At 37.2% G+C, this 17,032-nt stretch overlaps 2 protein-coding genes across 2 annotated transcripts in view; both read right to left on the reverse strand.

The window, feature by feature from the left end:
* LOC121891934 overlaps positions 1–8,136 on the reverse strand; it is a 29,021-nt gene extending 20,885 nt beyond the window's left edge. Inside the window, exons 1-3 of the mRNA XM_042404639.1 lie at positions 8,109–8,136; positions 7,287–7,625; positions 258–599 (exon numbers count right to left, since the gene is read on the reverse strand). Of these exons, the coding sequence (XP_042260573.1) occupies positions 258–599; positions 7,287–7,590 (646 nt within the window). The 5' untranslated portion in view covers positions 7,591–7,625; positions 8,109–8,136. The remainder of the gene's footprint in view (positions 1–257; positions 600–7,286; positions 7,626–8,108) is intronic.
* The window catches only part of LOC121891965, a 203,674-nt gene that overhangs the window by 53,407 nt on the left and 133,235 nt on the right, over positions 1–17,032 (reverse strand). The gene's annotated exons all lie outside the window — the stretch shown is intronic.

Here is a 17,032-nt window from a genome sequence, read left to right on the forward strand (position 1 = left end):
TGAAATGAAATATCATTACCATCATGTTTTCTTACATTTGGGAATAAAATTAACTTTTATGACAGTTGGATGCAAAGTGTGTGAAATGCAGAGTATGTACAACATGCTTTTTGTGATGTGAAATATTTATATTTTGTGACAAAATGACGGGAAACAGACAATTTAACAGCCATCATTTCTAACTGCCATCAATGTGAAACAAGTTAAAACTGTAATTCACCACAAATATGTCTTCAAAAGTGAAGAAATGAGCTCACCATAGAGTTGGAGGCAGGTTCTGCCTGTCAGATAACCATCAAGAAACGTGTTAAACAAACAGAGATAGCAGCCTTCATCCTGCTCCATCACCTTCCTGATAACTATGGAGCAGTTCTGCAGTCCAGCGTCTTTAAACTCCACTTTCCCCTTAAAACCAGGATTCACTGTTTGTCCAAAGTGTTTGTTGTAGGTGGCAAGATTCTTCTTCTTCCCCTCAGGTGAAAGTTTCTGCCATGTGACCTGAAGAACATCTCTAGACTCCATGAGCTGACAGCTGAGATGGACATCTTCTCCTACTGCTGCCATCACAGTCTGCTGTGTTTGTATCACAGCTGTTAGACCTGCATGGAGGAAAAGAAATGACAGTTATAGATGTGAGGCTGAGGTTATTTCTACAGCTTCACATTGTGATGTATAATTTAATGACGCAGTCATTGCCAAATCTGAAAAGCTAAGTTCTTTCTTAAGATCTTTTTTGGTTTAACCTACTTTAACGAATGACTTTAAAACCAACTATAACATAGTTTAGTTTATTTAGTTGCACATAATTTACGATAAAATATTACAAAGTAAACAAAGTTATATTAATTGTGCAGCAGAGGAAAGAAGCCCAGAGGACTTATACAAAGTTCTCCCCCTCATTTCAACAAGTCATTAAAAACATACTGAGTCATAGGTTTTGCTCACACCTGGTATGAATATGCGTGTACACGTGCGTCTTAAGTGGCCACTTGTGATCGGAACTCACTTCCCTGCTCTGTATGCAAATAACCACGGACATCATTTCCGTTTGCAAAGACCAAATTCGTTGTTGTTTTTAACTGGCGGGAGGAGCGGGGGTCCGTGTACCCTCCGTCCAAAGCTGTGTTTCACTTGTTTGATAACAGGATAAACAAATATACAATACATTGTGCCCCCTCATGAAAATCAAATGCCTGTCCTATCAATTTGCGTCTGAACATATATATATCAAATGTAGAGTTATATGCAGCGATCTCCCCACAGCTGTGTCTTCCTAATGAGAGACACTGTGCGCATTTACGCACGAGACACAGCAGCGCAACTTCATTGATTATTTAAATCTACGACAGACCGACAGGATCTAATGTTAATGAATGTTCTGTGTTCTTCTACACATCCAACAGGTCACACACACAGTCCAGGTTCATACAGTGAAACAGTTTGGTCCTGCTGATAAATCCTGACCTCATTATGTTGAGCAGCGCAGCAAAACAAAAAACTGTATTAATCAACTTGACAGGACAGAAGAAACTATCCAGCAACGTTTAGCTTCTGAAATATTTTTTACGCAGACAAGCGATAAACAAGTTAGTTTCTGGTTTTGGTTTAATTTCTATTCCAGTTGTCGATTTGATGAGGAAAACTGGTCAGAGGAACGAGAAAAACAGGAAATACGTAATGTGGATTACGTTCTTTTAATTTACATGAAAAATAAAGCATTTCTTTATCCAGTTATCAAACAAGTTGATCACAGCTTTGAACGGAGGGTTCACGGACGGAAAATAGAGGACGTCCGTTGAGTAGGCGGTCCTTCAGTGTGGCCCGGGACACACTGCGTTTACACTTCTAAATGAATGTGGTCACATGCGGCCCAGACCACCTCCTAATGTGGTGTTTGGATCTCAATGCGTCTTCAATGCGTTTTGGGTGCGTTCACACCTGTACTTAAAGCTGTCCACTTGTGATCGGATCACCCGAGACGCATGTTAATACCAAATGTAAAAAAAACAAAAACAAAAAACATGTATCGCTGAAAAAGATTAAAAAAGGAAAAAATAATGAAGACAGAGATTTGAACAATTTAAATGTGCAAGAGAACGTGAATATCTGACGATAAAAGGAAAACAAATATGAAATGTGTCTGGAAGGTTTTGCTTCTGACATATGAACTTCAACATAATAATTACATACATTATAATAACGGATTTCTTTTTTTTTTTTTTTTTACCTTTTGCAAATACCGCCACCATAAAAAGGAAATATAAGACGGCACGGTTTGACATTGCTGCTCCATGTGAGCCAAGATTCAAAAGGAGCGTCGTGGACAAAGGTGTGTCTATAGGAGACTAAGACTGTACTAATCCAGGTGTACAGTAGGTGTCAATATAAAAATAATATAAGTAATCCCTAGAATAAATCCTTCTATAAACAACATAACGACATTCACTTCAGTGTCGAATAAACTGTTGATTTAACCAGCTGCTGCCGTTTTACTCTAAAAAAAAAAATCTATATTAAGCACATAAACTGATCCCCCCTCTTATAGTGGAACATCCCGCTCATAAATCATTGGGATACATCCAGGATTTCAACACTGAATTACTTTCGTTCTCGGTCGTCAGTACCTTCAGCAAAGTTTAAAGTCGCACACATTTGCTGCATTTAATATTGTTGCTGCACATTTAAGCCCTAAAATAACCACATGTAGGAGGGCGCCTGGTCATGTTTGAAAATGGGGGAGTTGGGGTTCCTCCCTCTGAAAAGAAATTGTAATTTAAAACAAATTTCCTTCTTTTCTACACCACCCAATCTCTTGGATTAAGTCAAGAAACAGCCAACTGCACTAGTCTAGATTAGTTAGATTGAAGGTGCTCTGAAAACCAAGAATGCACCAAGAACTGTTTTTTAATTGGGCGGATCAGGACAGGAAATGATTATTAGAAGAATGGCTATTTCATATTTAGAATTATATTTATAAAAACATTATGTAGACTAAAATGGTGGTAGGTTGCAGGCTACTCAGCCATCTTCAAGGTCAAACAAGGACAAACATTTTACATAAATGAAATAGTCTTACAACACATCACAATATGATTTGGATGATTAAACCTGGTTAAACAATGTTAAAGCTGAGGGTTGCTATTCTCAATACTCACGAGGTATCTTCAAAGTCTAACAATTGCAACAAAGCACAAATAATATGAACTCACAACAACTATCTAATTCCAATCGCACCTGTTTATTTTACATACAGGTTCTAGTGGGAGCTGTTCTCAATAGCACCACTAGCTGATGGAGTTGTGATGTTATACAGGAATGAATAATCATTATCTGAAGTCAAGGACTATTTTAATGCACAACTCAGAGGGTGATTTTTGTTCCTCAAGACTTAAAAGGGTAATTTTAGTGGAGGACTAGACCTTACTGCCAAACCACCACTTATAGTAAACTTGCAGCTCTTATTTAGCCTGTATGTGAAAATGAGAGAATAATCATAATAATGAAGCACAGCGGCTGGATGAGAGATCATAACACAGAGTGATGCGTCATCATATTTAAAAATAATTCCATACAAAGTCTGACTGTTTTGCTCTAAAAGTATTTCTATATTACCAGCCCCCCTCCTGCAAATCATTGGGATACATCTTACAGTAGAAATCCCTAAAAGTAAAGAATTATGATTAAAAACAATAGAGGCCAATTCAATTTCCTTTCTTTGTAATATCTTGGCAAAGTGTTGCATATGATGTAGATGTCCAACATTTTCTATGTAAACACAAACATTAAAGTGCAAAATTGCAAAAAAAAAAGAACAAAATTTCAAACACACTTACAAATGTCTCATGTAATATATTATCTCTAATAGATACATATTGATAAATAATGATATCTTCTTTTGCATTATCTTCACATTACAATAGTATAGGCAAAGCAAATGTGTTTGTATAACACATTTCAAACAAGGTAATTCAAAGTGCTTTACATAAAACACAAAATGACAAAATATAAAAGCAACACAAGTCAATGTAAAAAGACATTTAAGTACAATTAAAAAGTGTTAAATTGGAAATAAAAAGAAGCTAAAATAGAATAAGACAGATAAAACAGGAGAATAAAAGTTAAAGTGCAGTGTAAGATATTAACTGTCAAATTTAGTTTAATAAAAGGCAACAAACAGAAAAGTCTTCAGCCTTGATTTAAAAGAACTGAGAGTTGCAGCAGAACTGCAGTTTTCTGGGAGTTTGTTCCAGATATGTGGAGCATAAAAACTGAACGCTGCTTCTTCATGTTTAGTTTTGACTCTGGGAACAGAAAACAGACCAGTACCAGACGACCTGAGAGGTCTGGATGGTTCAAAACATAGCAGATCAGAAATGTATATTAGTCCTACACCATTCAGTGCTTTATAAACCAACAGCAGTATTTTAAAATCAGTTCTTTGACAGACAGGAAACAAGTGTAAAGATCTGAGAACTGGAGTGATATGATCCACTTTCTTGGTCTTAGTGCGGACTCGAGCAGCAGCGTTCTGAATCAGCTGCAGTTGTCTGATAGATAGAAGTATAGATCATTTTAACAAGGAAGGAGTTCCAATTTAACAGAAATTTGAATTATTTTATTTAGTGATGCTTAATTTGAGTTACTTCAGTCCTCTTTATTGCCATTGTATTTTAATTTCTGACTCTTAAAAAAGCCAATTCTTTCGTTCTCAAAAAGCACACTAGATGGCACTACAGCACCCTGAGATCAGTCTGTAACACAGTATCCCCAATGATGTATTGCAAGAGCTCTTATAATACATCCATGATGTCACCAAAACACAACCTCAAGGCTTCAGCCTGCTTTGCCTTCAACTTCTCCCAAATTCCTCTTCCTCACTTCATGTTTCCTGTGCTGACATCCAACCATCCCACCTCATTATCACATAAAACATGGTTAATAAAATAGCACAAAAACATCAAAACCTCTGTGTACATTAATCTTTTCAATCTGGAGAAATAAGATGAGAGATTCATCTTGTTCAGGACACCTTTTGATTCTTCTACAATGTCTGCACATTTTACCAACACATGATTTGATGCAGATTTGTTCAAGTCTAACTGATTTTGTAATGAAACTACAGTCTTGTGGATTATTGTGTGTCACTAAAGAGACGTCTAACTGCAGAAGGTGGTGGTTCTGGTTTCTCTTCTTTTGGATTTTTCTTCTCAGGTGTCCATTGTCTGATCTGCTCGTTCTGCTTCATTAAAGGTGTTTTGTACCTTCATATAAAAACACATTAGTTAAAGAGATGTAGAGAAAGAAAGGAACTTTAATGCCAAAATAGAGAGAAGATGGATTAAATCATTTTCTGAAGAAGCAATTAATAATAAATATGAACAAGTGAATAATTATGAAATTATCTTACTCATTAGTGTCTTTGATTGATGTTTGTGTCATCTCCTCAGTGACGCTGTGTGACAGACTGAAAGATTTAAGAACATTTATATATTATTTATATATTTACACAAGCTGAAGGTTTTGGAACGGCCCTCACAGTCCTCTGACTTAAACATAATTAAAAATATATGGGTAGATCTTAAAAGAGCTGTGCATGCAAGACGGTCCAAGAAAATTGCAGAACTAGAAGCCTTTTGCAAATAAGAGTGAGAGAAAATCCCAAATACAAGAACTGAAAGAATTTTTATCTGGCAACAAAAAGTGTTTGCAAGCTGTGATATCTGCCAGAGGAGTGTCACTAAGTACTGAATATGTAGGATGTCCAAACCTCTGCACATGCCACAATGATGTTTTTATTGTTCAAATTTTTGTTCAATTTATGACATAAAAAGTATCTATGCATGAATGATTGCTGAAAATATTGTGTTTTATGTTCCATATCCTAGAGAGACTGTTTACATCTTTTCAATTTAAAAAAAATCATTAAAATATGTTATTTGTTAAGGGATGTCCAAACTTTTGCATACAGCTGCAATTATGAAATTGTCTTACTCATGATGGTCTTACATTGGTTCTTATAGCATCTTGATCTCCTCATCGTCCCTGTGTGGCAGACTGAAGGATTTAAGAACATTTAAATATTATTTATTTATAGGTGTTGTCTGTATAGATTCTTTAAGCTCTGTGTTTCCTCTTAATGTCAATAAATTATTACCATATTAACTGTGAGACACTGGTATCACAACAAGACAGATATTGAGCTGAAAGTTGAAATGACCTGTTCTTATGTTTATGTCTGAGCAGGACAGTGACGACTACAGCAACACAAACAACGACCACTGCTGTGATCAATGTAACGGTCAAAGTGAAATCTATGAGAAAAAGAGGAAAAACGTGATAGAAACACTAAACATTCATAAAGCAACTACAGTTTAAATGTGAACTTTGACTTGAGACAACTTTAAGGTTAACTTACTCTTATTGGATCCAGATTCATCATCAAAACCTGAAAAATGAAACCAAATCAGAATCATAAAGTGATAATCAGTTTATAAATCTGTGGTTTTGGAAGTGTTTCTCACCATCAGCAGGAATCGTCTTAAACACCTGAATTTCAGGGACTGAGAGCAGTCGTGCTGCACATCCAACTTGTGCACTGTTTCCATGGAGACCAGACAGCTCAGCTGTAGTGGTAACGGTGACTGTACCGTTGGTGTTGGTGACACTGACTGTGCTGTTGTGAGAGAAGTAGAGGTCTTGTTGTGTGACATTCAGAGTTACTGTGGGAGCAGGACGACCTGTGGCCGAGCAGGACACAACTGTCTCTTCAGTAGACTTTGATTCTGTGATTTGTAGAATGGGTTCATGCAGCTCTGCAAAGACAAAACATTAAAAAATATCACATGGAGCAAGTTGTTACAAAAAATCAACTAGTTTGCTGATTTCCTCTGTTTTATAACATTATAAATCAAATATATTTGGGCTTTAGACTGAATAAAACAAACATTTTAAAAAATCTTTGGTTTCTTGGACATTATGATGAGCAGTTGTCTCTGTTTCCTACATTTCATTTCACAAAATGAGAATTTGGAGATAACAATGAAATAATTTAAATATCATGACCATCATGTCTTCTTATATTTGGGAGTAAAATCAACTTTTATGACAGTTGGATGCAAAGTGTGTGAAATGCATGCTTTTAGTGATGTGGAGTATTTGCATTTCATGGCAAACTGACGTCAAGCAGGCAATTTAACAGCCATCATTTCTAACTGCCATCAATGTTAAACAAGTTAAAACTGTAATTCACCACAAATATGTCTTCAAAAGTGAAGAAAGGAGCTCACCATAGAGTTGGAGGCAGGTTCTGCCTGTCAGAGAACCATCAGGAAACGTGTTAAACAAACAGAGATAGCAGCCTTCATCCTGCTCCATCACCTTCCTGATAACTATGGAGCAGTTCTGCAGTCCAGCATCTTTAAACTCCACTTTCCCAAGAAAATCTTCACTCACTCCTTGCTCAAAGTTTCTGTAGCCAACAAAATTCTTCTCCTTCCCCTCAGGTGAAAGTTTCTGCCATGTGACCTGAAGAACATCTCTAGACTGCATGAGCTGACAGCTGAGATGGACATCTTCTCCTACTGCTGCCATCACAGTCTGCTGTGTTTGTATCACAGCTGTTAGACCTGCATGGAGGAAAAGAAATATGGTGTTTAAGCTGTGTGTGAACTTTAGGTTGATGTGAACATTTTAACATGAATTCTGTTATAAATTGATACTTAACTGCTCAAAATGATTTATAATGTAATGGTGAAACTGCAACTCAGTGATAAAATATGATTTATTTCAGCAAATATAGTTTTGCTTTTCAAAGTAGGACAGGCTGCAGGTAAAGTACTAAACTTTATTATAGAGACTGAACTGTGATGTTAAAAGTAAAAAAGAGTCTGAGTCACTTTAAGCTTCATGTTAACTCATAAATGTGTTGCAGGTTGGTTGTAGTGAACACAGATGCTGAAAACAGACAGAGGAACACAGCAGGATTCAATATGTTTCTTCTAAAAACATTCACTTTGGGTTAGACAATACACAGGAATCCTCCATGATGCTTTGAATTTCAGCAGAAAAAATTACTTCTGTAAAAGTACAGACTAACATCTCTCTCTTACCTTTTGGAAAGACTCCCAAAACAAAAAAGATTGTTATGACTGCAGCTTGTGTCATCATTGCTGCAAGCGGAAATGAAATGGAAATACGGAATGGAGAGAGAGAGAGAGACACCTGTGTGTGTGTGCGCGTGTGTGACTCCATTTTGCAAATATTTATTCAAATCTTCAGCCCAGAAGCCGGAGGAACACCTCCTCACATAAAGCCACATAATATATGATAAAGGATGAGAAAGGATGGCATTGATCATCTCCCAACCATGTGTGCTTTTAAATGGGTGGCTGGGGTGTCCATTTCCACCTCTACAATCTGACTGGCCACCCCAGAAGACACCCCAAAATTTCTGCCACGTCATTGACTTCCACCTTGCTGTGGAGCGGGTGTTTGGCCAGCACATTGGTTTCTACCGAGACGCTGTGCCTGTATGATTGATGGAGGCATGAGGACGCCCTCCTAGGGCTGACTTACGCTGTCTGAAAATGTGAGAATCCCCCTTAACTGCGGTACTATTGCAGCGACAACCAGTGCTAGGAACCCTCCCCTAATGAGCCCTATCTCATCAGCGTCTCTGTGAGCAGCATTACATTCAGGTTTGTTTGCATAGACAATCGTTTCGCAAAACAGAGAGGAGTTATCTGTCCGGGAGTGAAAAGAGAAAGAGCAGAGGTGGCAAAGGGATGTCTAGATGTGGCCGCAATGCAGTGGCGGACTCAGGCTGTCTCAGAGGCAGGGACGAAAAAATATAAAGGGCTCCCTTACTTCACAATGTTTTTATCCCATACAGTGCACCCTATAGGGCTATTTTTTCATTGAAAGGGCACCCAATTCTGCACTTCAGTATGTTAGACTTAAATTAGACTAAATTGCACTTTTTTCTTTTGTTCTTTTTTTTGTTCACTAGAAGGGCACCCATACAAAACCTCCAGTTCACTCCATTACAACAGCATCCATCATAGGGCACTGCATTATATCCTCTTCAGTTAAACGACACATTGTATTTTCTCATCTTTGCGGGTTCTTTACAGGGCACTATCACATTTTCTTCCACTGAAAAGGCACCATGTGGGCACTTCATTCCAGATTGTCGCATATAGAGGCCCTCTATAGGGCATTTCATCCTGAATTGCTCATAACTAGACAGTCATTACAGAACTTTTGTATGTTTTCTCCTTCGTGTGGGCACCTCAGACTCTGAGGATGCTGTTCATTTGTGCTCAGACTGATCTGTTAACCTGCATCAAGTGATGTGTGTTTGTCACTTACAATTGTGTCCAGTTAAAACAGTGCTGTGTGAAGACGAAGCAGCAGTTTCCTTATTACAAAAAGGTGATAAGAGCATGCTGCTTGCTATTTTCATCTCACGCACATGGTAATGACCACAAAAGTAAACATGTCAGTTAAAGCATGTTACAAGATGTACAACTTTTACTAAGTGTAGATATTCTGTCCCCTGCGTGCGTGGCTCCACACGAAGTGACAGATAGCTAAACAGGTGTACTGGGCACTGAAAGGTTTAAATGATGACTCAGATGTGGAAGTAAAGTTGAGGTCTGTTTACTTGTATATCTTCATCAACATGCTTGCTTACAATGCTTTTCCAGAAACTCTGAAACTGAAAATAAATACACAAGAAAATGTTCTTAATGTAAGTAAAAACAGTGTAGAAATATAAATACTTGCTTAGTACTACACAATTAAACCAATGTTTGCACTATATGTGGGGATTTAGGTAATTATCTATAAATCTCCCCAAATATTAAATAAAATAACAAAATATGCATCAATCCTTATCTATAAAGATAAAACATGTAATATAAACTTACAAACAAAGCTTCTCCAAGGTTCAACACAGGTGGATGCAAAAAGGATTAAACAGAGAGACTTCTGGAGCACCTTGCTGTGCAAAATTTCAATCAAAATGGCCGGTCTCAGACTACGACCTTACCCATGTGATCACAAATAACCAATAAAGAACAAGTACAACAAGCTGACAATAATCTCCAAAGCAACCACTAGGAGATGCTAAAATGCGCTTTAACTACATGTAACAAAATAGTAGATGTTGTAAGATATAAAGCAGGTGATACTTTGTATTTGTTGGATTCTTGTGGATCCAGCTCCAAGAGTGATCTGAACACATGACTGTAGACCTGATGTTTGAAGATCTAACATATTTTCTTTCTGTATTCTACTCTGTTTCACCTTCAGAGTGTCTTAATATAAAAGCAGTCATGTCTTGCACTTCCTTCTTTCAGAAGAGAAGCTCAGTTCGTAGCTCTGTGAGAGTTTGAGGTTAACTAAAGAACAGGTCAAAGGCGTTAATCAGTTTCCCCTCTTCAGTTCAGTAAAGTCTTCACTGCCAGCAGCACTTAAACTGTTGCTCAGACCTCTTGACCAGCATGGCTGTTTGGGAACTGTGGTTTGTTCTGCTTCTGCTGCTACCTGCATATAACAACAGCCAAGGTACAGGAACTAGTTTGTATCATTTATCATTTAAATAGAACAATTAAATATTTTCTATATTTCATGCTGACTTTAATTATTCATTGTTTGCAGTGACTCTTGTGAAAAACCACTGGGAGAGAACCATATGTCACTCCGATATGCACCAATGAAACACTGAATATCATCACATTTATAATATGTAAGATCAGAACAGAGAGGAGCAGAGGAGAAGAGTGTCGCTTAATTTATAGATATAGACAGGGCTTCGAGCATGAATGTGACTCCAGGTTCACACTTATGAAAAAGAATCAGACTATATTTCTTCACCTGACCAGTTTAACACCAGTGGATAGTGGGAACTACAGCTGTGAGTGTATATATCCTGAAGGAACAAATACTCTCCATCTTCATATCACTGTGGAAGGTAAACACATGTTATGTATTTTTCCTCATACTTTGGCTAAATTTATAATGATTATTTTCCATTGTGTTGTATTGTTAACATGGCAGTATGATGTCTATACTTCAGGTTTACAGGTTAAATCAAAGCATGCAGTAATTATAACAGGAATATAGTATTTAAAACAGCATTAGTGCTGACAGTAATGTCCTACATCGTTTTTGGTCTTGGCTGTGGTAATTTATTAGCTTTGTTTTGCAGATTTTAATAATAAAATATTACAGAAACATCTTATGTTTTTTGTTTTACAATTTGAGTAAATTCCAGTGCCACTGTAGAGGATGAAGAGGCCACAAGTTCCACAAAAATATCAATTGCCAGTGCTGCTGTTGGTGTGACTGTATTCATCATTATAACTGGAGTTATCCTGGGATTTATCCACAGAAGAAAACATCACAGGTGAGAGACTAAGGCTAAGATTGTTTTAGACCTAAAAGCAGACACAGAAACAGAGAGGAATGAATAAGATAGGATGGTTTAGTGAGCAAAACTGGTTGTGGAGGGAAGAAAGGAGGGGGGCTGGTGATGGCAAGGGGCGGCAGGCAGGCTACAGAGGAGTGGTATGGTGGAGCTTGGCTGGTGGCTCGGTGAATATTGCTTGGATTAGCTGAATAGTGGGCTTGCAGCAATGTTGAGAACAACAATGTGGTGGACGAGCTGGCACCGGAGACCTGGACAAAGGAGATGTCAGATCAGTAATTTGCAAGAGATCACAATAAAGTAACTCAAGTACAAAGAATACTGAGCAGCTGAGGGAGAGTAGCTACTACTGAGCTGACTGAACAATCTGGCGAGGAACGGAAGGAGAGCCGGAGTACTTGTGCTGTGAATTGATGAGCTGATTGCAGACAGGTGTGGAATTGAACCACGTGCCTGGTCAGGGAAGCCACGCCCACAACACACACACACACAGAAACAGACAGAGGAGGAGGTGACACAGAGGAAAACAGAGAAACACAGGCCAGCCAGAGCCCTGACAGAGACTGTCATATACATATTTATATTTTCAATATGTTATTACTTTTTGCTTCATGACTTAAAAGCATTAGATGCTCTTAAACAATATGATTATATCGACTGTGGTTCATTTACATGCAGTTTTTTCAACACTTGCTCTCATTTTGTAAGTCAAGTATATCATTTAAAAAGTAATTATCTTTGATGATATCACCTGTCATACATGTTTATCTTATTTTGAATTAAATTCATTGCAGTTACATATAACAAGATCTTGACTTTCAGGTTTATATGAAACAATGAAGGAACACGTGATGTTTCGTTTCCTGTCTCATCTAATAAAATAGACCACAAAATTCAAAGTGCATTATTTATTCCTACCATTGCGGTTGCAGGAATAAACTGTGGTGTTACTGCATTGTTGTTGCTTGTTCCAGCTTTGGTCGGCTACAAAGTGAAAAATAATAAAAAATAAAGAATAAACTTAACATCTATTAATTTTAAAGGGGCCTTTTTCACTTATGATGGAAAACACACCTGCAGCTTATTAAATTTCTAATGTTAATGTTTCACCTGAGATAATGATCATAAATTGACAAAAGTCAGTTTTAGTTTTGTTAAAGGTCTCACCTTGTATGCCCGAGACACACTCCACCCAAACCTACCTCTAAAACCATTTTCTGTAAAGACTCGGTAAAAATTGACAATTAACTAAGACACATGATGGAAAATATTTTCAGTTGAGCTGAACTGTAACTAAATTTTGTGCGAAAAGTGCAAATTAACACCCCTGCTTAGATCAGATGGAAGCTGGTGGCCTGCAAAGCAAGCTGCGGTTTCTGCATCTGACAGACATGCTACATCCTTGACCTTTAACTGTGAAGTCTTGGAAGTCTGGTACAGGTCTGAATGCTTGACCCCTACTGTGAGGGGATCTGGTGGCTCTGTTATGCTCTGGGGGCATTTTGTTGGCATGGTTTGGGTCCACTTAAAGGGAAGGGTCACTGCAAATCAATACAAAGTTGTTCTGAGTGATCACCTTTATCCTATGATGAAACATTTCTATCCTGATAGGAGTGGTCTCTTCCAGGATGACAATGCTCCAATTCACGGGGCACGAGGGGTCACTGAATGGTTTGATGAGTATGAAAATGATGTGAATCATATGCTATGGCCTTCCCAGTCCACAAATCTCAATCCAATTGAACATCTATGGGAGATTTTCCATTCCTCCATCCTTCAAAAGGGAGAATCCTGGCCTTGGTCATGATCAGCTAACTGACAATAAGATGCACTTGCAGGTTTGAGTTTAAGGAGTTGTTGAGTTCAAATTGTCTTTGTTATCCACATATGGACTGGGCTCAGGTGTATTTGTAGCAGATGATGTAATTAGGAGGCACCTCACAAAATGACTATAAACACATGTTCATTTTTTAACCTTTACCTGAGGAAGATCATCTGTGGTTGGGATGATGTCAGTTGTATCCACATAAAATAAAAGATGCTGGGGGAAAGAAAATAGTTTGCTAGTATTTTGTTGTTCCTTTACTTATCAGAGGGTTAAGGCACTGAAAGGCAGGATTTGTCAGCCTAATCAAGATCAGCAGAACTTAAAAATATTCTTTTTGACTGTGGACAGCTTTTTAAAAAATGGTTTGATTTAATTAACTCATTACATCCACTTCTTCAGTGAATTGCTGCACAGTGCTTAGCCATTTTAGTAATGTCTTAGATCAAGCATTTTGTTCTGATTGTTTGTTTGCAACTCAGGGAAGATTCACTGCAGTGACCTGTACCTACATGTATGCATATTGTATGTGGTTATTTCTTAACATGTTCTGCTGCACTGGTTCCACACACTTGTGTGTCATGATGTGATGTTTCCTCACATCATGAGTTTCAAGTACATTGTTACTACCCACTGTTGTTTATTGTGTGGTTTTATGTACCAAGTTGAGTATACCTGATTCTTTTCTTTGCACAGATAAATATTGGAACCATGTGCTTTCAAAATGCCCCCCTGAACCCTGTCAGAGGGAAAACTCTTCCACTGATCGTTGAGCCATACATTGTTGAAGCTGGAGTATATCTATTGACAGTCAAGAAGATGACTGACTTCAATACTGATTTGGAAGTTGGTCCCCCCTGGGTCATTTACCCAGACAGAAGTAATTAACATTCCTGGAACTTCAAAGCCATTCACTCTGAGAGAGTATAAAACTGAATTAGGAAAACCACACAACCAGAATACTCTCTTTATGTGTTTTAGAACAGATTATGACAAAAGTAAGAGCTTAGGTGTCTCAAGTAAAGCGGATTTGATATGTTTGATTTCAGGCAGGTCACCCATCAAAATGTCACTCACCAGCTGTTTTCCCATAGATCAACAAGATACATTGACACAGATGGCGAAGTCCATGTGAAAAGCAAAAGTGTAGCAGAATTTGAGTTTGCTCACACACTTGTAGGTGTGTGTGTATGTGTGTATTTGTGTGTGTACGTGTGAACTTGTTATAAGACCTTGGAGCTGTCAGGATTAGATACAGTGTGTACTGAAAAGTGCCAGTGGGTTATTTTGACCATTGAGACTGGGGAAAAAGATGTAGTATAGCTAAGTGTACAGACTGTATTGGACAGGCGACATTACAGGCTGACCTTAAATGTCTCCTTGCTCTTTTCACCAGTGTGCATTTTAGCTTACAAACAACATCTTTTGTTTTGTATAAGAATGTGTTTATTTGTTTTTTAGTGTAGGAGTATTAATACTTTATTAATGAATTACCTCAGTATTGGGGGCACCACCTCTTTTTTGGTTAGGATTTCTTAGTGCCAGGAGGGAGCACTAACCCTCGTTCAATTTAATCAATGAATAAGTCTCACAATCGTAAGTTCTTGTCCCAAACAGTGACCTCTGTTTACTGCAGCTCAAAGACACAATCAAACACTTTTAGGATAAATTAAGACATTTATTAATAGCTAAACGTCTTGAGGATACATGATAAAGTATAAGATAATATACAGAAAACAATAAATAAAAAGGAAGTAAAATAAATAAATAAATAAGGTCTATGAATGATAATAAATAATAAAGAAAATTATTCAGCAAGAGTGGCTTGAAGTGCATGACTCGAGGCTTAACGTATTGCACCAGGGAATGCTGAGGGAAAGCTAATTCAACTTCTCTAAATAAATTCCCTTGATCACAAAGCCATGTTATGCCTTACTGTTGTCAAAATTAAATTACTATACGTGGAAATACGAGACTTAATGTTACTAATAAAACAAACAAATTAACTCAATAAAAGATTAAATATGGATACATTTGGTTGAAAAATAAATAAAAGAGACGTCTTAAGAATTTTCTTGAGTTCTTGGAGGCCACTTCAAAGAGGAATCTCTTTGAGGCTGTTTTTATAAGTTAGGATAAAACGGGCAGAATTTGGGGCCTAATATTTCACATTAAAGCTGTAAATACATTCTTTTCATAATGTCCAAGCATATTTTCTGATTGATAACGGTTAAGCAGTTTACATGCTTCATAAGTCAGTTATTCTAATAACAAACATTAATCTTCATGATGTCTAAGCATACAACCTTCAACTTTCTCAAAGTAGTTACACATTTTAAACCATCTACTGAAATAAAGTTTAATACTATAGTGAAAGGAAATAAGGTTAGGCAACACATGTGATAAGGTTACTTTCAGAAACATATTTAAATGTAAGTTACTTCATAATATAAAAGCATCCAATGTGAGTATTGTTTAACAATAAAATAAACTTTAAACTCAAATCCTTCAAACATTATATCTCTACATTCGTATTACTTCAGAAACTTCATTCTTTCAACACAACTACTCTAATTAAACTATTGAAATATGATTGTCTGTGAGGTTAACAGATCACAAGTTAAACACTTGGGTGGTTTAAAAACATTCATTAACTCTTCACATAAGAGAACTTAACTCTTGTCAGTAGAGGGCAGTATGGTTAAAGGATAAGAGTCTGTGCTCCATCTAAGGTGGGAGTTGTTTGCTCCGGTCCAAGTGGCCTTTAGGGTCATTTCATGCTTTTAGTGTGTGTCATCATTCAACTTATAGAAATGGTTTTTGAGGTCTCTCTGAGTCTGTTGAGCATCGCTGATCAACCCCCACTTAAAGGGTTAAAGGTCAGTTCTGCAGGCCGAGGATCTTACAAACTTAGGAATCAAGTTAGTCTGTCTCTTATTTTCCTTAAGAATCAAAGATTAGTTAACACAATTAAAGAACAAGCGGTTGTCCTGCTACATTAGTCTTCTCCAGAGCACAGCATCATAGATAGAGCTATCTGTGAACTTAGAAGAAACTGGCTCTCTTGGAAACACATCAGTACCCATTAAGACAGATGATGCAATATGGTAATATGATTCGAGATGAGATGTTCATGAAAAACAGTGAGAAAGCCAAGTTAAGCTATACAAACAGTCAGTTGGTGGCTGATTGTATAGCTTAACACTCACAGACTGAACAGTTAGTGCAGTTGAAAAAAGTTGGGATGCATTTTCATCAACGAGTGAGTTAGCATTGCCTAATATACAGTCTGTAGTTTGACTATGCCACACCTTTCTTTGGTTTCCTGCTTTCTTTTGGATGAAAAATAAAGTCTATAGGGGACCGATTGACTCAATGGCTGAACTGGTAGAAATACTTGTTTTCTTTTGCTCTACAACCCAATATATCTGAATTATATCATATATGTTACAAAATACTTGGTAGAGTTTAAAGTCCCAACAAACAGCAAGAAAGAAGAGAAACTGGTTGTATTCAACATGTCAGGGACATTAAAGTAGCTCCTCTCTGAGTCAAAAGTAACATTCAATAATTTATTTTATCTTTAAAAGTTTAAAATGTTATGAAAAATATGGTAAGCTAGAACAAAACATCAAAACCTCTGTGTACATTAATCTTTTCGATCTGGAGATATAAGATGAGAGATTCATCTTGATCAGGACACCTTTTGATTCTTTTACAATGTCTGCACATTTTAACAACACATGCTTTTGTCACAGGTTCACCATCTTAGTGAC

Source organism: Thunnus maccoyii, chromosome 24, assembly GCF_910596095.1.
Source record: "Thunnus maccoyii chromosome 24, fThuMac1.1, whole genome shotgun sequence".
Classification (NCBI taxonomy): domain Eukaryota; kingdom Metazoa; phylum Chordata; class Actinopteri; order Scombriformes; family Scombridae; genus Thunnus; species Thunnus maccoyii.